The sequence below is a fragment of the Nuphar pumila genome, chromosome 4 (assembly GCF_984573655.1).
Source record: "Nuphar pumila chromosome 4, dmNupPumi1.hap1.1, whole genome shotgun sequence".
In the NCBI taxonomy this organism is placed as follows: domain Eukaryota; kingdom Viridiplantae; phylum Streptophyta; class Magnoliopsida; order Nymphaeales; family Nymphaeaceae; genus Nuphar; species Nuphar pumila.
The window spans coordinates 18,002,077-18,027,634 of NC_143252.1; the positions used below are offsets into that span (position 1 = coordinate 18,002,077).

Sequence of the window (25,558 nt, forward strand, 5' to 3'; positions counted from 1 at the left end):
TTCTTTGCTATCATATACTTCTCCAAATTCTCATTATCACGATTCTTACTTAGATTTCTATAACTCTCTTTTAACCTTAATAGCTAATTTGACATCCTCGTTCCACCATGATGTATCCTTACCTAGCGGTCCACTGTCTTTCGACTCACCTAATACCTCCTTAGCCACCTTTCTCATGCCACCCGCTATCTTATTCCACATTGATTCTGAATCCTCTTCGAAACACCAATCAACTTCCTTAACTACCTGCTCTACAAACATTCCTTGTTTAGCTCCTTTCAGTGCCCACCACTTAATTCTAGGATCTATCTTATGTCTATACCTTTTGCGGCATTGTCTAATTCTAAGATCTAAAATTAAGACTCTATGTTGTGTAACTACACTTTCTCCCGGTATAACCTTACAATCGATGCAACAACCCCTATCTCTCTTTCTAAGTAGGAAAAAATTTATCTGACTTGTATTAACCCCACTTTTAAATGTTATTAGGTGAGACTCCCTCTTCCTAAACCAAGTGTTTGCTAAGATCATATCATAGGACAAACCAAAATCTAAAATTCTTTCTCCACTTTCGTTTCTTTCTCCTATACCATAGCCTCCATGGATACTCTCAAATCCATCCCTACTAATGCCTACATGTCCATTAAGGTCACCGCCGATGAAAAGCTTTTCTCCATAGGATATCCCTTGTACTACTCCATATAAATCTTCCCAAAATTGATGCTTAATGGAATCATCTAAACCTACTTGAGGTGCATAAACACTAATAATATTAATAATATACGTACCTAATACTAATTTAATAAGTAAAATCCTATCACCCTTCCTACGGACCTCAATTACATTATCTATAAACTCACGACATGTATAAAATCCTATATATATATAGAGACACACACACAAGCATGTTATGTATAAGTATGCATACGTGGATGTGTATATCATGAACATGCATATAATTTCTCTGAAAGGAAAAGTTTGTTACTATCTATATTTTCAAATAAAGGATAGTCAATTTTATGAACAGAGAAAATCAAAATCAAAATAGCATGATCAAAGGATGATTTCACGATAAATTTATCGACATTAAAGTTTAAAAGATATTGACCACAGTAATGGACAGATGAACATAAAAATGTAAAACAATTTAAAAAATCAAATAATTGTGACAATGAATGAAGCTGAATAATTAAAACATGCAAACATACAAATGTTTTAATTATTTAACCTTGTTCATAATCATAATTATGTGATTTTTTAAATTATTTTAATATTCAATATTTATTATGAAAAAATACAACTTTTATTCTGTGCTACGACATGTTACACCTCATTCATAATTAACTTGTTGATTAATTTCAATTGAATATATTGATTAGGTCTTTTACAGGGACAGGCTCCTAGATGCCGATGTGCACTTTTGCTAAAATCAAGATACAAACCTTTTGCAATATAACACCTTAATTACACCTAATTACAAGCCTCAATTATAGCCCAACAATATTAGTTGAATAAAAGCATAGTCACAGATATCAGCAATATTTTCAAAATATCATGACATATGCAACATGGACTCGATGTGGATGCGGAACCCAGTGCAGCAGGACATGGGTCCCACCGCACTAGGTGTGATGACCCTGTACCCGAGATCAAAAAGGTCCAAATATGGACTCAATCAACATTGATCAAGGTCATTTTTATCTCCCCGCCCCCACCCCCACCCTCCTGTTATTGTGTGTTTCTCCTCCTATGTTATTGCTTCACTCACTGACACAACAAAGTCCCCCTCCGGTGAGTCTCTCTCTCTCTCTCTCTCTCTCTCTCTCTCTCTCTCTCTCTCTCTCTCTCTCTCTCTCTCTCGGTCGGATGGCATATTAAGCCTCAACAACTGTATCGGGGCATAGGCCCCTTATTGAATAAGGGTAATTGATCCATTTTACTTCTTGTTGGGATTTATGGACCCGATTGACTTAGTTTTGAGAATCAAGTGTCCCTTCAACATATTAAATGGGAAAGGTGAAATCTTTTACCAGTTATCAACCTACAGAGTTTCTGAAAGGGATGTGTGATCTTAGCCCTTTTGGGATATGCATCCGGTGATGGAACCCACCATGAGCTATTGTTATTGTCCCTTCAAAAGGGTATTTCATAGTTTAACATTAATTTTGCAAAAGTGATTTAAGATCGATCGTTATGCTTTTTTTGTAAATGCTCTTTAACTGACCCTTTTGAAAAATGTACAAATCTAATTATTAAGACTGTAATCAGTTATTTAATGAGCACTATAGTTCCCAACTGGGCCTCGCACCGCATCCAAAAAGCCTTCGTTAGCAAAATGAGGCCACCTTGAGGTTCCCCAAAAATTTTATGGTTCCTCAAGGGTGTCACTCGCATGACGCTCGGTTTATTGGTGTCATAGGACAGGTTCTTGTTGGCAATATGTCAAAAACCTTGGAATGCCACCCGGCTCAAGCCATGAACTGGAGGGAGGACCATCCGCTTTTAATGCATTGCTTGACTCATCAAATTGGGTGCCATAGGCCAGGAGATAATCAGTATGAGGTGGTAGTCAGTCCTAGTATATTGGAGCATCACCACATCTACTAGTGTTTCAAAGTGAGAATTTCCATAAGAGTAGCAAAGATTTTCAAGGGATACTCGATGAGGATATCTACAAGTCAAATGTCTCAACCAAAGTTACCGGAAGTTTCTTAGAGAAGTGGGAAGCCCGCTTCCCGGAAACTCACCTCGGAAGAGCCATACTCCTCGCTTCCGAAACTTGATGAGAATCTTGATTCTCCCACACTTCATTTATTCTTCTTATATGTTCTCTCTCTACTTTTCATGTTTTTTATGTGTTTTCTCTCACGCTTTTCACTCACTTCCATGTGCTTTCTCAAAATTGGCAGCAATCATTTTTAGATTTTGTTAAAAATTAAATTCTTACACTAAAAAATCATGAAATTTAAGAATAATCACTTTTATTTCAGTTTTTATTTGCATTCTATTTTGATTCTCATTCAATTCTTATATTGTTTTTTTTATTCCTCGCTTCCTATATATTTTAAAATGCATAGATTCTCGCTTCTGCTTCCCGTATTGTTTCCCGCTTCTGCATCCTAGTTTGGCAACTTTGGTCCTAACCTACAGTTGAGTCATTAGTTTATTAGTTTGATCTTTTAGAAGACATTGTAATTGCCCCAAAATTGTGTTTTGCCTTCCATTAAGAATTTTAATGAAAGTTGAATTACTGGATAGTGCTATATGAAATGCTTTGTAATTATTCATATTCTTGTTTTTTCATAAAGCTTTATCAGATTAAACTAATTCAGAGACATGAAGACAAATGAACAACCTGGTAGTCACATCCTGACATGACCATAGGTCTATTTCGCACCATTTTTAGGGTATATTGCCATGACACCTTGTAAATGAGGTTATCTCCAAGATAAAAGAAAGGCAGAATGGAGAGAGCACTTAACTTAGCCTCCAATGTTTCTCCATAGAGGGAGGGGCAATCCCATAACCTTATAAAATAATAGGGCTGATTACAGCTTAATACATCAAAGATAAAAATATTACAACACATAAACAACGACTAAAGTACACAACAAAATAAAATAAATTACATACGGACCATAACGTATGAGGCATTCCATATGAGAAAGGACCAACTGTCCCCGATGTCATATGGCTTAATAGTTCAGTTTAGTGGGATTTACATGTTGAAGAACAAAGTTTCAACAACGAACTCACCACCTACAGATGACCCCATGAGAAAGGAAACAAATACAATAACCACCTTGCATCTATTTTCTAAAGAAAACATCTAAGAACAGGAGTCAGGAAATTACAGTAATATTATCAGAGAACTTAAATGCAACAACTCCAAGAGGCCCATTGCATTTGATATTATATCCTTGGCTCTTTATGTTCAAAGTAGCTGGTTCCCAGATATCTATGTATCCAATCTGTAATAAATGAAAAATAATGTCAAACTGATGCATAATTTAAATGCAAATAAGCTTAAGTAAATTCAAGCTAATCCAGAAAATAAAATTTAGTAGAAACTATTGCAGACATATGCGCCAGATGCAGATACTTATACTGAAAATCATAATAGAAAGAAAATAGGATGATAATATGAGATAAAAGACTACAGGAAATTGAAGAGATAAATATGATATTTCATACCGATAATGAAACTGCAAACGAAGCATGTCCATCAGATAGTATTTTCTCAATGTCATGTTGCATCGAAGGATCTGTTAGTAGAATAAATAAATGTATAATTAGAATCTAACAGAACGTTACTACCATGATCAGGCCAAGGATACAAAATTCCCAGTTTAGCACAACTATTCCAGCTTTTCAAGAGATGCACACAGCACAAACTATTATTAGTCCCATACAAATCAAACACTTATGTAACAAATAAGTTCACCCATTAATGTGATACAGTATTTTAGAGGATGCAAATTAGACGTTCTGCAAGGTACATACTCTGTCAAGCACGTAACATCTCTTTTATCAAAATAATAGAGTTGACTCCAGATCACACATGGGGCACTGATCTCTGGTCCCTCTGCTTAATAACATACAAAAACTAAGCACAGTATGCATGAAAACTCACGTTCTTCAAAAGAGAAGCATTCCTTAAGAATTAAGGACCCCAAAAAAAACATCATGCCTTATCCCAACCGCATGGTATCAGCTTTATAAGTCCAATTTTTTTATTCCTTTTTATCTAGAGCTACAACTTTGGTCAATTTATGACACTTCACATCACTTTTGACTCCTAAGTCTTCAATGGTCTTCTTCTGTCAATTTCTTCCACTTGTATCAAGTCAAATTTTTTTATTGGTGCCCATAATAGATCTTCGGAGAACAATGACTTCTAGGTTTATTCTAATATATTCATTTTTAATCTTATCCTTTGTCCTAACCCCAGAAATCCATCTTAACATTTGCGTCTCTGCAACATGAACTTTATCTTCTTCATTGCTTCTTAATCGCCCAACATTCAGCAATCCATATAATAGTGTTGGTTTTATACCAATCTTATAGACACACCCTTCTCATTGTAGAGGTGCTCGTTAATCACATAGCATGCTACCAGCTCATCTCCACTTTATCCGGCCAGCACCAATTCTACTAGTGAGATCTTCAAATCCACCATCCTATCGTATAATAGATCCTAAATATTAAAACCTATGGCATTGTTGAGTAGGAAGATCTTTGATTCTTATAAATTGCTTTCAATAGTTTCTATACTAAACTTGCATTCCATATATTCTGCTTTTGTTCTACTAATTCATAAACCATTTTTCCCTAATATGCACCTCCAAAATTCTAGTTCCTTTGTACATTGTCTCTATCTTAGCTAAGTATCACATCATCTGCAAAGAGCATACGTCAAGAGATTTCTTCTTGAATGTCAGGAGATCTCTTCCTGAATGGAAGATGTTATTTTGCCTATGACTAAAGCACAAAGGTATGGGCTTAAAGTGAAACCTTGATGTAACCAAACTCTAATTCGAAATAAACTTGTTCCACGATATGTAGTTCTAATAGTCATAATTTCTCTTGCATACATATCTTGAATGATTTTGACATAATCATATGGGATCCCATTCTCCTTTAGCATTAACCAAATTGGGTTCCTTGGAACTCTGTCATAAGCTTTATTTAGGTCTATGAAGACCACATGAAATTTCCCCTTATCTTTAAAACTTTATATAAGTTACTTAACAAGAAAATGAATTTTATTGTTGACCTTCTTAACATGAGACCAAATTGATTTTCTAATACACGTAATTTTCTTTTCTAATTGTGCTCTACTATTCTCTCTAAAAGCTTCATAGTACAACTTATAAGTTTCATACCCCCATAATTAGAGCAATTTTGAATATAACTGGTATTCTTCCTAAATATTACAGAAGCAGTAGGGTAATGGGCACCAAAAATTTGATTTTTTATTATTTTCTCCTAAACGATATTGATGTCATGGGTTATGATGATGTAATTAGGAATTTGTTTGAGCATTTGTACAATTTTTATCAAAATTAGATTGTGTTACTTACATAGCATGCCTCTCTCTCTCTAGAGTCCTAAATTTTCAATTTTCTTAAGTTACTAATTAAGTTAAACACCAAATGGAATAATTGGCAACTCCCTAATTAACTAAACACAAACATCATATTTAACTTAAATAATTAACATATAATTAGGTATCTCTCTCTCGATGCCATATTTACCTTCCAAGATATCCCGCACAAACCAAATCTAGTACATCAATTCTAAATGGTAACATTGATAAGAGAAAAAAATCAAGGATTATCATCAAGATAACGGAAAGAGTTATGATAAAAAAAAGGCAGCATATGATGAGATTACAATGAACCAAGTCCACCATAAAGATAGAGTTCGGCATGTGTATTAACAAATGGTATGGAAACGAAAAAATATGAGCCTCATATGTGGATATGTTAATTCTTGGTGTTCCTTTTTGTTCTCTGCATTTTGCTTCTTGTGTTTTCCCTTCAAGATCTTTGTTATTTTTTTGTGAGTGTTTGGCGAAGATAGTGAAATTGTGGTTTTCTTAATTTCATGTGTTTAATATCGTTTTGACTACTTTGAGGCCATGGAGTCTTTATCATTTGCATAGTTATTGCTCGCATATGATCTGAAAGCTATTAAAAATGAGTCTATAGGTACAATCGTAAAACATTTTTTCTTGGCCTTTTGTATCTAAAGTGCTTCAACTTATTGCTTCTTTCTCTTTCCATTTTCTTTAATTTTCCTATAACGGTTGGGTTACATCAAGGATCTGCATTAAGTCATTTCCTATTTGATATAGTGATGGATGAGCTTACGAGATCAATTCAAGAAAATGTGACGTGGTGTATGTTGTTTGCTGATGATATTGTTTTGATTGATGAGTCTAGAGCTGGGGTTAATGCTAAGTTAGAATTATGGAGATAAACATTGGAAGCAAGAGGTTTTAAGTTGAGTAAGAGTAAGACAGAATATATGAAATGTCGGTTTAGTAAGCAACGAAGTAGTAATGGGAATATAGTGAAGCTTGGTGAGCAAGAAATACCAGTGGATGACTGTTTCAAATATTTGGGATCTATCATTCAAAAGTATGGAGAAATTGATGGAGATGTAAATCATAGGATAAAGATTGGGTGGATGAAATGGAAAAGTGCAACTGAAGTGTTGTGCGATCGTAGAATGTCATTGAGGTTGAAGGGAAAGTTTTATAGGACGACAATTAGGCCCGCTTTACTATATGGTACGAAATGTTGGGCTGCCAAGAGACATCATATTCAAAAAATGAGTGTAGCTGAGATGCGTATGCATAGATGGATGTGTGGAAATACAATAAAAGATAAGATTCAAAACGAAGAGATATGTAAGAAGGTAGGCGTTGCATCCATTGAAAATAAGATGAGAGAATCGTTTACGGTGGTTTGGACATATTCGGCGAAGACCTAATGATGCTCCAGTTAGAAGGATGGAGAAATGAGAAAATATATTAGTTAAAAGAGGTCGGGGTAGGCCTAAGAAGACTTAGATGGAGATGATAGGAAAGGATATGAATGCTTTGAACCTCACCGAGGACATGGCATTGGATAGAAATGATTGGAGGAGAAGGATTCATATGGAAGACCCAGAATGATTTTCTTTTTTGGTTCATATCGTCGACCCCAATTGTTTTGGGATGAAGGCGTAATTGTTGTTGTTGTTGTTGTTGTTGTAGTTTCATATTAGTGTCATTCCACCAATCATGATTAATGATGATGGTGACTGTCATGGTTGTTGATGACAATGATGATGATGTTATTGTTGTATTTTTTTGCTATTGCTAGGATTTAGACTATTTTTACTTTGAATCTTGATAAAGGTAATTTGTATCAGTTTCCATTTTAGTTATATTGTAAGGCTTGGACATATGGACGGATCATCAAGTATATATAAGAACCAAAATACTCTTTCTCTACTCTAATTTTTTTGTATACAAAATATTATCAAAAAAATTTGTTAACCATGTTATCCTAATATTATCCACTGACATCCAAAATTTGATAGGCATATCATCCCTTTTTTTCATCTTTTCTACAGTCATTCTCACTTCCCCCTCGCTAATTTAATCAAGCATTGTCCCCTCGCTATGTTTCATTATTCCATTCTTCATTTAACAAATGACAAAAGTAATTTATCCAACTCTCTTTAATTTGATAGTCCTTAACCAGAACTTTTTCATCTCTAATAAACCTCACTTGATTTAGATCATAGTCACAGATATGGGCGATATTTTCAAAATATCGCAATATTATAGCCAGTGAGTATTGTATCGTACCATATCATACTCTACGGTACGATACGAATCGTTCTTTGGTCCTAATCGATGCAATACATAGGGGTGGCAAAACCTGACACGACCCGCTAACCCGCCTCTTAGGCGGGTTCGGGTTGGGCAAAAACAAACCCGTTTAATAAACGGGTCGACCCGCCTAACCCGTTTATTAAACGGGTTGGGTTCATGTTAGGGGTATGCCAACCCGGCTGACCGGTTTAATAAACGGGTTAGGCGAGCGGGTCAACCCGCCAACCCGACCCGCTAACCTGCCAACCCGTTTACCCGACCCAACCAATTTATTAAGCGGGTTGGCGGGTCGTGTCGGGTTACCCGTTTAATAAACGGATCGGGTTCATGTTTGCCACAGTCGACCCGTTTAATAAACGGGTCGGGTACGGGTTGAGGTATGCTGACCCGCCAACCTGACCCAATTGCCACCCCTAACAATACACACCCGTATCTCAATACAGGTGTGTATCATACCTGTATCGGGTGTATTATACAATACACCCCCTGTATCGCACGATACACCCCGATATAGGGTGTATTTTACACAATTAGTGCATTTTAAGTTGCACTCAATTCATTTTTTTTCTTTCCTTTTTTGAAATATATAAGAAGACTCCTTAAGGTGAGTTTGTGTTCACTCCTAAAGAACTTGATAGTGATTTGGAGCTTGATTTCTTGCAAGAAGAAGAATTCATTTTTTTTTAACTTAAAAAAAATTGGTTATGTAAAATTTTTAAGTATTGAGAAACACTTGGGGATTTTGTTTTTGTTTTTGTTTATGTAAACATGAACTGTCATGGATCTTATGACTTGTTAGCTTTTTTATTATTATTATTTCACAATTTTCATTTTTCTTATGAGATATGTATGCCATTCATAGCAACTCATGGACACATAAATGCTTCATATGTGATTTTATGGTTATATTTTATGCACTTCATTATTGTTTCATGTGATATGCTTGTTTCAGAACTTTTTTAAATTTTTTCTAATTTTTCTTGATTTTTTTTGGAAATTTTCGAAATTTTTTATCTGTGAATTCAAATAACGATAGTATAGGTAAAATATCGCTAATTTGATAATATCGCAACTCGTGATATTAACACGATAATATCAATGAGTTTTACTGTTTTTATTTAGTTTTTACATTTTAAAATGTTTTTCTTCTTTCTTTTACATTTTTTACTTATTTCTTTTATTATTTATGTATTCATGATATTTTCTTACTTATTTTTGTTATTTTTTATATTTTTTAAGCCCCAAGATTTATCATGAAACCTATAATATCGCGAGAAATAGCCTCGTCGAGATATAGCCCATACCGATATTTGTGACCATGGTTTAGATCATTGGGTTTTCCTTTTTGTTTTTTATTATTATCAATATATTTTTACATCTAATATTTATGTCATACACGTATTGTTACGTATCCATGTGTCATGTTGTGTCATGTAAATACATGACCACGAATAACACATCCTTGCTACATAGCATGTTGGTCTAGCTACTTATTAAACACAGATCATCTTCATCAAGCCCACATATGAATCAACCGAACATGAACACATCATCAGTAATAAAGATAACCAACAAAATTTATGCACAAAAAAAATATTTACTAAATCAAAGAAAAATGATTCAAATGCATGTAGATATAATCAAACATCAACTACTAAACTGATAGTAAGTTCCAAAAGTAATAATTTCTAACAAACATGTTTCACCTTAAAGAGAGAGGCAGCCATATTTTGTCTACTTAAGATAGACTACTTAGATAACATTGCTCTCTACAATGTGCACAAGTAAATTGTAGCAAATGCAAAACACATATACAGTTGTCTTTTGCAACTAGGTTGACCGAAATAAAAGTAACTGATTGTCAGTCATGCAAGCACCACAAGTAGGTTACACATGATAGTTCAAAATAGAGGGCGAAAAACACAAACAAACAAAAAAAGAAAAGAATACATAAACATGGATTAGACAAATTAACAAGACCAAAACAGCATTTTGTCTAAGCCAGAAAAAGGAAGTAGTGCAACTACAAGAGGCTTTCAAGGGCTATAAAAACCCAAGGAAACAAATAATAGAATGCAGGCAAAAAATACATACCGCATGTTATCTTCCTTTTCTCATTAGCAAACTCTCTAATAAGCTCACCCTGTGGGTACACATAGGGACATGTCATTTCTGTAATTCAACAAGGGGGAATAGCCAGGAAATCTTAAGTTGAGTCCATGTGAGGAATCCAACTATTGCCACGAATTACAAATGTCAGGAAACTAGAATATTCCACACACACACACACACGCATAGATACATAGACATAATTAAGATTCATGCCCTAGAGATTAAAGCACAAAACAATGATGAAGAATAACAGCAGTCTCCCCTCCCTAGGCCATTCACCTAAGATCTATCCTCTTGTAGTCCTAGGTGATTGTGCTGCAAAATTCAGATACTAGTTAAATGGGCTGCTCCTCCATTCCAAAAAGCAAGCCAAAGCAATATGAAATTCCTACAGACTACTTCGCACATTTCACGGCAAGCCTGCCAAGATGATGAGGTTGCAATTGCTCTTATTATCCATTTGTGAATGCCTTAGAAACTACAATTTTTCTTTCCATAACGGAGTGGTCCCAGTCCACTCTTCCAGTGCCCTTGCATGCACATAGGTGTTGAGATGGAACAAAAAACACTGTTGAGATTAGTGTCAAAAGAGCAGTAAAAGCAAAACCCATCAAAGAGGAGCAGAAACAAAATTTATGGGGTCCCAATGAATAAAAAGGGCACAGTTTTGAGAACGCCCCTAAGCAATTATGATGGGGTCTAATATTACCTTCTTGTTTTGACTCACTCTTGGAACATAAAAGAGCCCACTCTTTTGAGTTCTTCTGCCCTCTTAAATCCCTCACAGGAAAGAAAGGTACATTTTGAGTCTAATGGAAAAAGAAAGGGTCTGTATAAATTGGACATGATCAGAAATATTAAGGGACTCATAAATAAGACAAGTGTCCTATGAAACTCGTGCATACCTAATTATTTCAGCATATGGAAACTTAGCATGCCATGTCTTCATAATGAGGACCAACCCTAGACTCCACACTGATTGTTCTGCAAGCTACCATTGGCTAGTGGTCCTTGTGTACACATGCTCCACCAGTTGGGAATGGCCAAAAGCCAACCCTAGACTCCTCGACAACTCTTCAGCTCCCTCTTGCTCTTCCCCGAGAAAAGTCACTGGTGACAACAGGTTTCTCCAGTGACTTACTCTGAAAAGAGTACCTTTCCTGAGCCATCCACACATCTCAGCATAAAAATTGTCGAACTAGACACTAAATGTGTCCTTTGTTTTGCGAGGAAAGAGTTGAGCTGAATGACAGCTACTCCCTATTTTATCCCTTGGCATGGGATGGGGTGTGCATGGCCAAGCTGCTGACCTGGCATTGCCTCGACAATAGAAAGCCTTATAACCAACAGCAGTAGAAAGCCTTCTGCTTTGTGAGGTTTGTATGAATTATAACTAACAAATTAAGATTATTCTTCTCCCACAAGTGTCCTCAAATTTAGAAAGTGACATTTATCCCACCACCAGCCGCCCGGTGTCGCCCGTGTATTCTTTGTGCTATGAATGAATCACTAAAGTTTAGTAGATATTCTAGATTCAATCTTGGCTTCAGCCAATTGGCTCCCCATTGTCACTTGTAAGCTCATCTTTATGAAGAAAGGAGGACAGCAATTAACGATAAGCAGATGCTACAGGAGCAAGGATTTAATAAGACGCTTTATGAATCTTTCATGTCCCAATAGCATAAGAAACCTGCCCATAAACATTCACACAACCTGTGAATTTTTCAGGAAAAAATCGACCTTAAGTTTGAGTCTGAGTGTCTCACTATGAAAGCACTGTTTCTACCGCAAGTAACCAGAATCTTTGAAACTTTCTTTTATAGTCAAATTTTTGAGTTAGAAATAGAATATAGCAATGATATTATGATGTATAGGTTTTTGCCCAAAGATTTATTATGGCATGATTTATGCCTTTAATTTCTCATATTGGGTCCCCAGGAAAGGCCTAGCCATGTCCAAATAACTTAGTTTTACAAAACCACCATGCTGTACCAAGTGTATCAATATTGTGCCCCAGCCATTTCCATGCCTCTGACATTGGTCCAATATGTTTCAGTTCCAACTAAACAAATTTTCTGATAATCATCAGTTTAATTGGACAGGTTTCTAAGCTTATTTCAGATCTGATCTCAGTCATGAAGCATTAAATGTAAACAGAAAATATAACCAGTAGTCACAGGCATGCCAAGACTGATGCTACTTATTCAAAGTTTCAGCAGTAGTGGCAGACGAGAGCTAGTTAGTGTATAGAACTATGAAAGGCGTAATGATTTCATGTGCAATGAGAGTCAACGTAAAGCTAGGCCTGCAGTGAAGGGATTGTACCCACAAAATTTGAGACAAAACCACCATAGTTGCACACAAGATGAAGAGGAAACAGATCCAGAGAAGAAAAAGGATTAGCAGGCAGACTACAAGCATGACAAGTTAGTTGATGGACATATGCTGCAGCTAGATATGAGATTGGCCACAAACACAATGCTGAAAAGCACATTGAAGATGAGAATTCATTTATGTTCTCAGACAACTGTTTCTTAACCATTTACTATTTTTAGAACTCCAAGAATGTTATCAACTAGGAAGAAAAATTTAGTGTTTACTACAGTTAATCAGGCAGCACTACAAATTATATTTTCATGGATTATTTATGCCATCTAAATTTCTGATTCTTGGAACAAGTTACCCAGAAAATTTGTTTGATTGATTTACTATTTGAACGATAGTGAGTTGCACTTTTCAAATGCCATTATTTGTTTCGAGTAAATATCAACAAGCAATCAGTGTAAAGCCCGTTAAAAAAAATCGTACACGTGTCGAACACGTGTTTTATAGTATATAGTACGGAATGTTTTACAGGACGACTATTAGGCTCGCTTTACTATATAGTACGGAATGTTGGGCTGCCAAGAGACATCATATTCAAAAAATGAGTGTAGCTGAGATACGCATGCTGAGATGGATGTGTGGAAATACAATAAAAGATAAGATTCGGAACGAGGAGATACGTAAGAAGGTAGGCGTTGCACCCATTGAAAATAAGATGAGAGAGAATCGTTTACGGTGGTTTGGACATATTCGACGAAGGCCTAATGATGCTCCAGTTAGAAGGATGGAGAAATGGAAAAATATATTAGTTAAGAGGTCGAGGTAGGCCTAGGAAGACATGGATGGAGGTGATAAGAAAGGATATGAATGCTTTGAACCTCGCCGAGGACATGGCATTGGATAGAAATGAATGGAGGAGAAGGATTCATGTGGAAGACCCATAATGATTTTCTTTGTTGATTCATATCACCGACCCCAATTGTTTTGGGATGAAGGCGTTGTTGTTGTTGTTGTTGTTGTTGTGTCGAACACGTGTTAGGCACGTGTCGTGGTTTGCCCTTCTTGTTGTGCCGGCAGGGGGCTCCATCCCCCTGCCATTCTCATGGTCGGCAGGGGGGGGGGGGGGGGCTCCGCTTTTCCCCTGCCCTTCTTGTTGTGCCGGCAGGGGGCTCTGTCCCCATGCCATTCGCTTGGTCGGCAGCTGGGGGGGGGGGGGGGGGGGGCTCCGCTTTCCCCCTGCCCTTCTTGTTGTGCCGGCAGGGGGCTCCGTCCCCTTGCCATTCGCTTTGTCAGTAGGGGGCTCCGTCCCCCTGCCATTTGTCTTGTCGACAGGGGGGTCCTCTCCCCCTGTCCCTTTTGTGTTTTCTGGCGGGGGTGAGGCTCCCCCTGCTTTTGTGTTTCCCGGTAGGGGCCGAAGCTCCCCCTGCTCTCCTGCGCTTTGTCGGCAGGGGGCGAGGCCCCCCTGCCTCCTTTGGTTTCCCCAGTAGGGGGCGAAGCCCCCCCCCCCCCCCCCCCCCGTTTTCCTGTTTACGAGCAGGGGGGCTTGCTCCCTGCACCTCGTTTGTTCTCTGACAAGGGGCTTTGCCCCCTGCCTTGTTCTGGTTGTCGGCAAGGGCTGCCCCTACCTGTCTCGTTTCCCGCAGGGGGTGGCACCCCCTGTCTTGTTGTGGCAGGGAGCCTCTGCTCCCTCCCCTACCTTTCTCTGTTCTGGCAGACAGGGAGCTCCTGCTCCCTACCTTTGCTATTGTTGCCAAGCAAGATTGAGGTCCCTGCGTCTGGCACCCTTGTCTGCAGGATGCAGAGTTCCTGCCTCTGCCTCCTGCAGGAGGGAGGCCTTGCTGCTTCTATCCCTCTTCTGCAGGAAACTAAGCTTCTTGCCTACTCTCGTGTTTGGGGTCTGGTACCACTGCAGGTCTTATCGGGCTTGCTTCTCGTTTATATTGTGACATATACTAATGTTCTAAGCATCGCAGGTTAAACGGTGGATCTGGCTTCGCCTTCGTGGCTCGAGCTTGCGCTTACCTACGTTGTTGGCGTACGAGGACCCGCAACCCCTTAAGGTAGAGGATTCTTACGTAAAAGGACAATGAACTGATAAATGCTAAAATAAGGAAAGATAACTAAAAGAGAATGATATATGTATATGTATAATATATATATATATGTATGTCTTTACCTTCAAGGACACGGTTTCACGATCCTTGTCCTCTTTACTTTCTCGCATTTTCCTTTCTTTTGCCGCCGCGATATATGTGCTCAGGCTTTTAATTTTTGTCTTTATATTTCACGTCATTTCAACTTAAGGACGCAGTTTCGTGATCCTTATCCTCTTTACTTTTTCATACTCTACCTTCCTGTTACCCCGCACTTTACGCCATGGCATTTACTTGTATGTCTTTTTACTCCAGGATGCAATCCTGGTCCTCATTTATGTTCTCACACTTTACTTCCTGCATTTACCTTTGTTGCCCCGCGCTTTATGCGTCATGGCCTTACTACTTGCTTTACTCTTCGTACTTTACTTTTCTATTGTTGTGATGCTGGCTGTTGCACTTACTTTTGTATGTGTTCGTCTTTACCTTACTGCCGCACTTCAGGCATATGCTTTGCTCGTGCATGTATTCTTATCTCTGTCGTATACTCCTTTACTTGCTTAAGTTTATCGTTTAATCGAGGTGCAACCCCATACCTCGTGAGTCGTCCTTTACACTTGCTTAGTCAGTATAGGATCTCATACTTCCTGAGTTGCTTGCTTGTGTGTTTCGATGATCGAGGTATGATTTCATACCTCGTGTGTAGCTCTAGTGTTCTACCCTCGCGGTGCAGCTTCGCCCATCGAGTCTTGCCCCTCGATTTGCCATTGTATTAGTATGTGCACGGGTTTGCCCCTTGTCAGCTTGCACTCCCTGAGTGTAGTTTTGAGTGTATAGTGTATATTGTTTTACTTGTCTTAAAAGCCACGACACAAACTTATGCACTTCGGTTCTCCAAAGATGATGGTCTTAGGTGCAAACCTATTTTTCAAAGATGTATAGCTTTGTAAAGCAAAGATAGCGGTTGGATCTCCCAAACCGATGTATTTGGGAAAGGTGTGTTATAACCTCAGTTCGCCTATCCGATACGACTCAGATAACCTTGTTTAGGAGCTTGTGCACGAGTAGGGCGAGGATCCTATTGAGGTACTTGCGCCATCGCTAGATCGGCGTTACATCACCTCTGATGCAAGACCTAGTTTCTAGGCTTTCTGGTCAAACTAAGATAGTTGGCGCTCTTCCTTCTCTCACGAGATTATTGTTGGATTTCTTATGAGGAATTTGTACTCCTCTTGTAGTTGTACTCTTAGTCACGTACAATATGTTTAAACTGCGAAGAGCAGGACGAAAGGTCTATAGTAACCTCTAAACGTGTATTAACACATTAAGTTAAATCCTGTTATGTTGATATTCGCCTAAAAGGCAGAATGTTTGCGATTGTCTAAAGGACCCGAGCACGATAAGTTGAAACTTGAATGAGTTCACTGTGGACTTCTGTAAAGCATATGTGTTGAGGGATTTCCTGCGAGAGATCTTTACTCTCTCTCATCGTGGTTGTACTTTTGAACAGGTACGTTACGTACTGCGGTAAGTAGGATGAGAGGTGTGTGGTTGTCTCGAACGCACAATGGCACGTATAATTCACCTAAATGATAATCATGCACCTTCACAGGCAAGATGATCGATTGAGTTGAAAGACCAGAGCATGTAGAATGGGACGGTGGTTAAAAAAACCCTCGTCGTGCTCATTCAGAATAGTTCATCAAGAGAGATAATGGATGGTACAAAACTTCGATGGACAGGCCATTAATGGCTATTACGGGCAAAGGTCTTGCTTTCCCAGTCATCGGTGTTAGTTTTGCAACCTGCAATTCGTTCCACGTTGGAGCTGCAAAAAAGAGAGAGGTAGAGGAAGGGAGAGAGAGGTTTGGGGAAAACCGATACCCAGCTGTACATGGGTCGGCTGTTGTGTATTGCTTTATGTTAACATAAGATTACAAACAAAATTAGGGTACTAGAATACCCTTTTTACAATAATCAATATTACATAATGCCATTAATGAGGAAGTGGGTGTCACGGGTCTGGATCTTCAGATCTATGACCCGTAACCAAAAAACACTTCTTTTCAATTGGAGGTTAGGAAAAATACTTCAGGCCACTTCGGTAGAAGTTCGGATGCGCATCCATGGGCCTTTGTTTGCCTTTGGGGATTTACTCTCTTGGTCACTGGTCATCCCCTTAAGAAGTGGACTCAGTGAGTCATTCGGGGTATAATAAAATACATAGCCAAATGGACCCCCGAATCGATCTCGATTGTTTCTACGTTTTTGCCTTGTGTGTACCCACAACGGCCTGCTCATAATGAGACAAGATATATATAATGAAATATGCGGAAAAGCAAAGAGTGCATTAAGCACTTACAACATCCACTAATGAACAAACAAAAGGGCTAACACCCAAACCCACAAGAGACAACACAACATAAAAATATAAATGTCTCTTATTGAAAAGAGAGAGAGCTCTCAAGAGTGAAAAATACAAGAGGGGTTCACCCCCTATTTATCCACAAAAAGGAGAGGAGGAGTGGCCTTATGGCCTTCAAAGAAGAGCCACCTAGGGGCTCCCATGGAGTCGTTGGGAGCCCCCAACGGTCACAAATGTGACTGTTGGGGGCCCCATCGACTCCATGGTGGGGCCCCTTCTAGGTGGGCAAAACAATAAAAAATGAAAAGTAAAAAAAGTAAAAAAAGAAAAAAAAAATTTACAAAAAATAAAGAAAAGAAACAAGTACCCCTATCGGGTACTTGTGAAATGACTAAAATACCCCTATCGGTTATTTTAGATAATACATATATATATATATGTATATAAACATATACATATATATGAATTACATATATTTTAACACCCTCCCTCAAGCTTTACGGGGATATAACCGAAAGCTTGTTAAGGAGAAACAAAAAACGAGGAGCAGCAAGGGCCTTAGTGAAGAAGTCCGTCAACTGGTACTAAGATGTGACGTAAGGTAGTGCTATGGTTCCTCTCAGGTATTCATCACATACGTAATGGCAGTCCATCTCAATATGCTTAGTACGTTCATGGAAGGTGTGATTGCTTGCAATATAAATTGCACTTTTGTTGTCACAACACATCTTCGAAGGAGTAGAAATGGCAATGCCCATATCAGTGAGGAGACTTCTTAGCCATACAAGTTTCATGGTTGTAGTGGCCATAGCACGATATTCCGCTTCCGTTGAGGACAAGGATATTTTGTGTTGCTTCTTGCATCTCCAAGAAATCATAGAGTCACCTAAGAAAACTGTGAACACCCCAACTTTTTCAAAAAGGCTGTAAAAATGACCTATTTGCCCCTGGCTCCATTTTTCGAGAAAACCAAAGCTAATTTTTAGTGGTTTTTCGGATTTTCTGGATCAAATTCCATTCAAAATCGATTTTGGGTCTGAACCCAGTGTTTTAAACCCAAATCTGAGCCCCGTTGTCCGATTTCCAAATTAAAATTACAAAAATATCAAAAATGGTCCTAAATGGCTCGGGCAATTCATTTGGTACTCTGTTGGATCCCCAACCCTATATTTCTCAGTTCGAGGTTGTAAAACCTCGAATATTTCCTAAAAATCCAGACATAAATCCATTTTCTGAAGAAATTTTCTCAAAAATCGCCTTGAGTTCTCAGAAAAACTCCTTTTTGTGAATATTTTATAAAAAACACGAAAAAAATTAGTTTTAATCTTTGTTTTCCCATGAAACTTTAGAATTTTATTTCTAAAAATACAAAAAAAATGAAAAATAACACAAAAACAAAAAAAATGAAAAAACTACGAGAAAAACAAATGATTTTGAAGCTTTTTAAGTAAATTTTCCTGAAGACCTCATTCCTTAACCATTTTTACAAAAAAAATCTTAAAGGGAGTCCTCTTTTGGAAAATGAGAAAATCTACAACGGTTTGCTCCCCGCATCCCTTCTCTCGTTCACCATCGTTCATCTCCAACAATCCCTCATCATTTTCCATTCTTCATCATCAACGACCTCCCTCTCGAATCCTCCACGGCTCCTTTAAGAAGAGACCTCCACCACTTCTCGAGCATCCACCCTCACGCATTCATTCTTCACATTATCGATTTTTCTTTTGAAGCATCCATTGTTAGCATAACCATCCATCTTTGCTCGATACTTCCCTCCGCCCAGCCATTGTTTCCTTTCAATCCTCCCCTCTTCCCCAGTAGTTGAAGGCCTCAGAAGGGAAGAGCTTGGTTTCTTCATTCAGAATCTCTACAACCCGTTTCGATAAGTACCTTTTTTTCTTTCTTTTTTTTAGAATTCTCTGTTAGTTGCTTTCTTTTCATTTTACCCTTTTTTTTTTCTTATGCATCACGGATGAATGTTGGTTTGCATGTAGCAACCCCAACGCATCCCTGTGCTACAACGAAAGAGAATCCTTCGATTCCAACATTTTATCTTGTTTTAGGTTACCAATTTCTTCTGGTTTTCTGATTTCTTATCATCATGCTTCATCATTTTTTTTCTTCCTCTCTTCCTTTAGTCTCTTATGTACATTACGATCTGAGTTCTTATGGTTATTTCCTGCTCATAAGGATTACCAGTGATATTTCATGCTTTCCTCCTTGATTCATGCATGTCTTGCATCCTATGGTTCTTCCCGCTAGTAAATATCCAGGTTCACTATGAATTTCTGTCTATATAGATTTTGCACCTCTGTTTGTATATCGTTCCTGTCTCTTTGTATACTTTTTATCCATTTCCTTTAACAACGTATCCTCATTTATGATAGCTCTTAATCTCATAATGCATCATATCGTTTGGCCTTCCTTAGTTTGCATTTTATTTGTTGCATTTTACGACGTTTTTTTATTATGTCTCATCCATGTGGCATTCGATCATGAATGGGTTGATATATATGTCATGTGAATTCAATCTGTTAGGTCAAATCTCTCCTTTGAATTTGCTGAACACAACAGGAATTGTATTCACAACCCATAATTAGCCTGCAATCGGCTGTTGAAACTGGCAGAGTAGGCCCAGTGGATTTGTTTGAGCCTGAGATTGATCATCTCCATAATATCATAAAATGTGCTTCCCAGATTTTAAAGGATTTTGGATTCCATGCTGCTGTGAGATATTCCATCTCTCGAAAAGTAACATTCCTGAACAATGGCTACAAGCAGGGTCTGTTTGCTAGTATTGTCTTGCTTCTTAGAATATACCCTCTGAAGGTTTGCTCAGGAAATTACTGTGGCAGGTAGTCACCAAGTGGTCCTCATTTGCCCACTTATCGTGCCTACAATATACCACTCTATGTGCGTATATTAAGTACCCAGCCCTCATCTATCAAGGCGTGACCAACATATGGTCTTTTAAAAAAAAAGGGGGGGGAAGAAAAGGGAAGATGACCATCTTCATTCTTTCTTGGAAAATTCTTTTGTTAAGAAAACAAGAGTGTTATCCATTGGCATAAAACCTCTGTGATGCGACAAACTCTAGTTGGATTCGTTTATGATTCATGTACTCTGGTATGTGACCCTATGGGGAATGGGAATTCTAGTTCAAATCTGCAGTCTGGATTCATGGACTCCCTCTTACGGCTCATCCTGAAGGTCTCCTATCACCCTGCTCAATATGGAAATCCTGGAGGCCAGAAGATCTCACAATGGACTTAAGAGTTGTTATAAATAATCTGATAATCGTTGTCATATATGTTTTCTGTTTATGCGTGATAATCATGTGTCTACTTATGATCATAAGGTTTTCCTTTTATTGGGATTCATTGACCCTACACATTGGCTTTTACCTGAAAGGGAAAATGTCGGATGTTTCTGTTTGATGTTGTCGACCAAGGTCGAGATTTGGGTATTTGATTCAGCCCTCGAGGCAATGGCCTACGAGACCATGAATATAATTGCAGGTTTTTTTTAGATGATTTGTCTGTGATTCTTTGGCTCTTTGTTGTGCATTTATCTTACAGTGCTGATTCAGATTCTAAGGAAAGGATATCCAGTTTTTTTTTTTACTTAGTGTTAGCATTAATCACCTGGTCAAGTTACTCATCATCAGCCCCATCATTTTATCATATATTGTAGTTTCACTATCAAGTGATGCTGTGTCTTCATTTTCTACATCTTCTCAGTGCCCACCATCAGCCCCTCATTCGTATCACCTACATATTACTTTCAGTCATTACCTACCATAATGAGCATCAGCCTTCCACTACTGCTACGTATGTACCCTGTTGCTGCAATACTACTTACAGAATGTAGATGCATGCCCTGTGCACGCCCAACGGCATTCCCATTCAAATCTCAGCAATCTTTATATACATACACACCATCCCCTGTTAGGAATGTTCATAGTAGCTCACGGCTACAGTGCAGTTCACATTTCAACATCTCCGCCTCCACCGCTGCACATTCTTTTGAACACTTCATTGTCATTTCCTGTATAATAGCTACCTGCTAAATACTTATGCATCTCATTCAACTATATTCAACAGCTTTCAAACACTATATCTTCTGTGCACAACACTTTACCCCACTGTTATACTCCTCAACACCCTAAGAAAGTGTTCACCTGCATTCTGCATATTCCAAATTATATTTTGAGTTGTATTGGTAAACATTATTTACATATTGTGAACCTCATTTGCAAATCCCTGTGCTTGGTATTTATTTTAAACTCACTCCGTCAAGATATCAGATTTCCCACATAATCCCATTTATCTTGACCACCTCCCAGCACATCACTTCACTCCTTTGTCATTACTTTACAGCATTATGACATTATGCACCATTCATCCATGTCACCTGCGCATTCCATTATGTTTTTCACAGCATACTTCCTTTTCACCTATATACAACCCTTCATCATTCATTTTAAATTTTCTGCATCAACGTGTGAATCTCAGTTGCATGAGCACACTCTGTATATTTGAATATTTTATCATACGCAGCATTCCCATTGCCTTCACCTCTGGTTTTCCTTCACTGCACCTGTCTGCTGCCATAACTTACACCCTTGCATATACTGTCACAAGGCTTTCTCCATTACCCTAATCGTTAAAGCTGCCCCTTTTAGTTGCAATATTGATCTCTGATTTACTAATGGAGTTGAAATTATTTTTTTTCACAATGATGTAAAGTACGTTGAAGAGGTTTTGATTCCACTTACAGAATTTTGTAGGGGATACTACAATTCCAGATTTAGGAAGTTTTAGGTGTTTAGCTGCAAGATTTTCATATATTTCATATACACGTATATATATATATATGTATGCATATTGGTATCTATGTCATTTTCCCTCTTTCCATCATTAATATCTTGGCATATGAGCATTTCTACCATTGATATTCATATGATATGTGTGACTTTCTTCTATTTTCATACTAATCAAGTGTTTTGCAGGGAATATGTGGGAAATGTCATTACTTGGAGTTGTAAATTCAATTTTATGTATTGTAATAGTTAGATCTTAATGAGAATTTACATTCCTTGTTTTAGATAGAATGGATGAGCATTATAAATATCATGAATTACTTGTTTTTCATGCATTTTGCCTTTATTTCTCAAATTCTCACAAATGGCAACACGAATGGCACGTGCATCATTTCGTAAGAGATAAATTAATCCTAAGTTGATGATTTACATCAACGGCCATAGTCGGGATGTAAACAAGACTTAGTATTTTTATCTTTTATAAAATAACACTGGATCCACACCGGATCCTTTTCAAAAATCATCATATTTTCAAATAATTCTTTCTTTTATTACAGTTTAACTTAAAATTGGCTCAAAATATATATCAATGGTCATAGTCAGGGTATATTGAGAGTTAATTTCATTTTAAACTCTATAAAAGCACAAAAATATGTTTTATTCATCACTTGAATTTAAATATAGATCATTATATAATACATTCAATGACCATAGTCAAAGATGTATTATATTTTCAATCTTATTTTAATTCATTTGAAGAATGAAATATGATTTTCAAAATCCAATTTCAAAGTTATTTAAATTCATTCATCATTTAAGATAGAACAACATCATATTTTCAAAATTCTTTTCCAAAATCCAAGTGATGTTAATATCTTCTTCAATCAATCTTCAATTCCTGTAAAATCCAATTCATCTTTTCATTTTCAATTTTATTTCGTTTTCAATCTCAAAGTCCAATTTAAACTTTGAGGTTTCAAATTCATTTTATATTCAAAAATTCCAATTCAAATCAGATTTCAAAGTTCAATTCGACTTTGAAATTTCAAGTTCATTTTATATATTCAAAACATTCCAATTTAAATCAGATTTCAAAGTTCAATTCTACTTTGAAATTTCAAATTCATTTTATATTCAAAATTTCCAATTCAAATCAGATTTCAAAGTCCAATTTGACTTTGAAATTTCAAATTCAATTTATATTCAAAACTTTCAAAGTTAAATTTGACTTTGAAATTCCAAATTCATTTTCAAAACTCCAATCAAATTCAAAGTTCAATCTAAATTTGAGATTCTTGATTCATTTTCCGAATTCCAAATTCAAAACTCCAAAATCAAAGTCCAATTTGACTTTGAAATTCACTTATTCTCAAACCAATTCCAAATCAAAAACTAGATCCAAATTACATCTTGGATTCCATATTTCAGATCCAATTCTCATTTAGGATTCTAGATCCAGAATCCAACTTCACATTGGATCTTAGACATTACATCCAAATTCGACTTTAGGATACCGAACCCAATTCTACTTTGGATCTCAGACTTCATATCCAAAATCCATCTTAGGATTCAGAGTCCAACTCTATCTTGGATCTCAGATTTCAGATCCTAAATCCATCTTCAGATCCAAAATCCATCTTAGGATCCAGAGTCCAACTTTATCTTGGATCTCAGACTTCAGATCCTAAATCCATTTTAAGATCCAAAACCCATTCCCAAGTCTGGATTTCAAATCCAATTCCATTTTCGGATCTCATCTAAACTTCCCAAATTCATTTCTACTTTAATACCATTTGGATTTCTGAAATCCGTCCTGATTTCAAAACTTTGAATCTATAATTCATATATCACTTCAAATTTCATCTCCTTCTCTTAAAACCAGGTTCAAAATTTAATTTCAAAGTCAATTTCTGACTTTGAAAATTCATTCATTTTTCCTTTTACCTCAGCTTTAAATCATTCTTTTTAAAATTCAAAGATTTATTCTTCCAAATTCTGATTATTTCAAAAGACTTAGAATTTCTCTGATTTGTCTCAAGTTCTAAGTTAAATTTTATCATTCAGAAAACCATTTCTTCACTCCATTATCAAGTTCATCTCAGAATACTTGAAAATTTTCAAAACATTTTTTTCAAAAGAGCATACATCTTTGCATTCGCACAAGCATGATTCCTTGTGCATTTAGACTTAGAATAAATTTTTAGAAAATTTCTTATCAAAGCAAAAGGTATGAATTCGACCCTTGGTTCGATTACCCCTGGTAAAGGCGCCAGGAACGGTTGAACCTCGTACCGACGAGCGGATCCCGTCTCCCAGTTTTTCCCGCAAATATTTCAAAAACGGAGGCGAGTTATTTTCTTAAATATTTTCAAAATTAAGGTCAAGTGAGACCCCGCAAAAGAATTGCTCTTTCTCTCATCTTTTCTTCTTTTCTTTTCTCTTCTCTCTTTCTTTCTGTCTTTTATTTTTCTCTCTTCAAAAAGGAGGAAATAGAGGTTGGAAAGAAAAAAGAGAAGGAAGAGAGAATATTACGAGAGGAAAAATTTTGCGATGATCACAAAAACACAAACCGTAGTTGAGACTCGGTCATTGGGATTTCCTCCCCAAACAGCATCAGTAAAAGCAATTAAATCAAGTGATGAGGAGGAGGAAATAAAAACTCCCTTAGTTATGGTGTTTTTGATATATCTGACGATCCTTAAGATTGCACTCATGTGCACGGTTGTAGGTGCATGTTGAAACTGACTGACAGAGTGGACAGCATGAGCTATGTCTGGCCGAGTAATGGATAAGTAGGTTAGAGACCCAACAAGTTGCCGGTAGGGAGTAGGATCCTCGAGAGGTGTTCCATCTTCCAACCTTAACTTTGCATTGATGACTTCAGGGGTTTCTGTCTTCCTATCATCGGAGATACCAGATTTAGAACAAATGTCAGCAGTCAGTTTCATCTAAAAGAGAATGTACCCTCGAGGAGAGTACGCCACTTCAATCCCTAAAAAGTAACTTAAGAAACCAAGATCAGACATGTCAAAATGTTCTTTTAAAACTTTCTTAATATCATAAATTCTTTGCTCATCACTTCCCGTGATGATCATATCATCATCATAAAGTAGTAAAATAACTATTGAAGACCCTGCACTTTTCATAAACAAAGCAGTGTCAGTATAACATGAACAAAAATTCAAACTTGTCATTACATTACTAAATCTATCATGCCAAGCCTTTGTGGCTTGTTTTAAACCATATAATGCCTTTTTAAGTTTGAGAATTTTATTTTTACCAATACACACTCCTGGTGGGGGATCCATGTAAACTTCATTTAATTCGCCATTTAAAAATGTATTCTTAACATCTAGTTGATAGATAGGCCATTTTTTCACTGACGGAATGGCAATAAGAGTCCTAACACTAGTCATTCTAGCAACATGTGCGAAGGTTTCTTCATAATC

At 37.2% G+C, this 25,558-nt stretch overlaps 1 protein-coding gene across 5 annotated transcripts in view; it reads right to left on the reverse strand.

Moving 5' to 3' along the window:
* The window catches only part of LOC149839546 (uncharacterized), a 148,957-nt gene that overhangs the window by 60,568 nt on the left and 62,831 nt on the right, over positions 1-25,558 (reverse strand). For 4 of the 5 annotated variants that reach the window (XM_090002613.1, XM_090002614.1, XM_090002615.1 and 1 more), the window contains exons 17-19: positions 10,487-10,535; positions 4,195-4,265; positions 3,855-3,971 (exon numbers count right to left, since the gene is read on the reverse strand). In XM_090002613.1, the coding sequence (XP_089858739.1) occupies positions 3,855-3,971; positions 4,195-4,265; positions 10,487-10,535 (237 nt within the window). The remainder of the gene's footprint in view (positions 1-3,854; positions 3,972-4,194; positions 4,266-10,486; positions 10,536-25,558) is intronic. The other variant, XR_016431330.1, reaches the window with a different exon arrangement.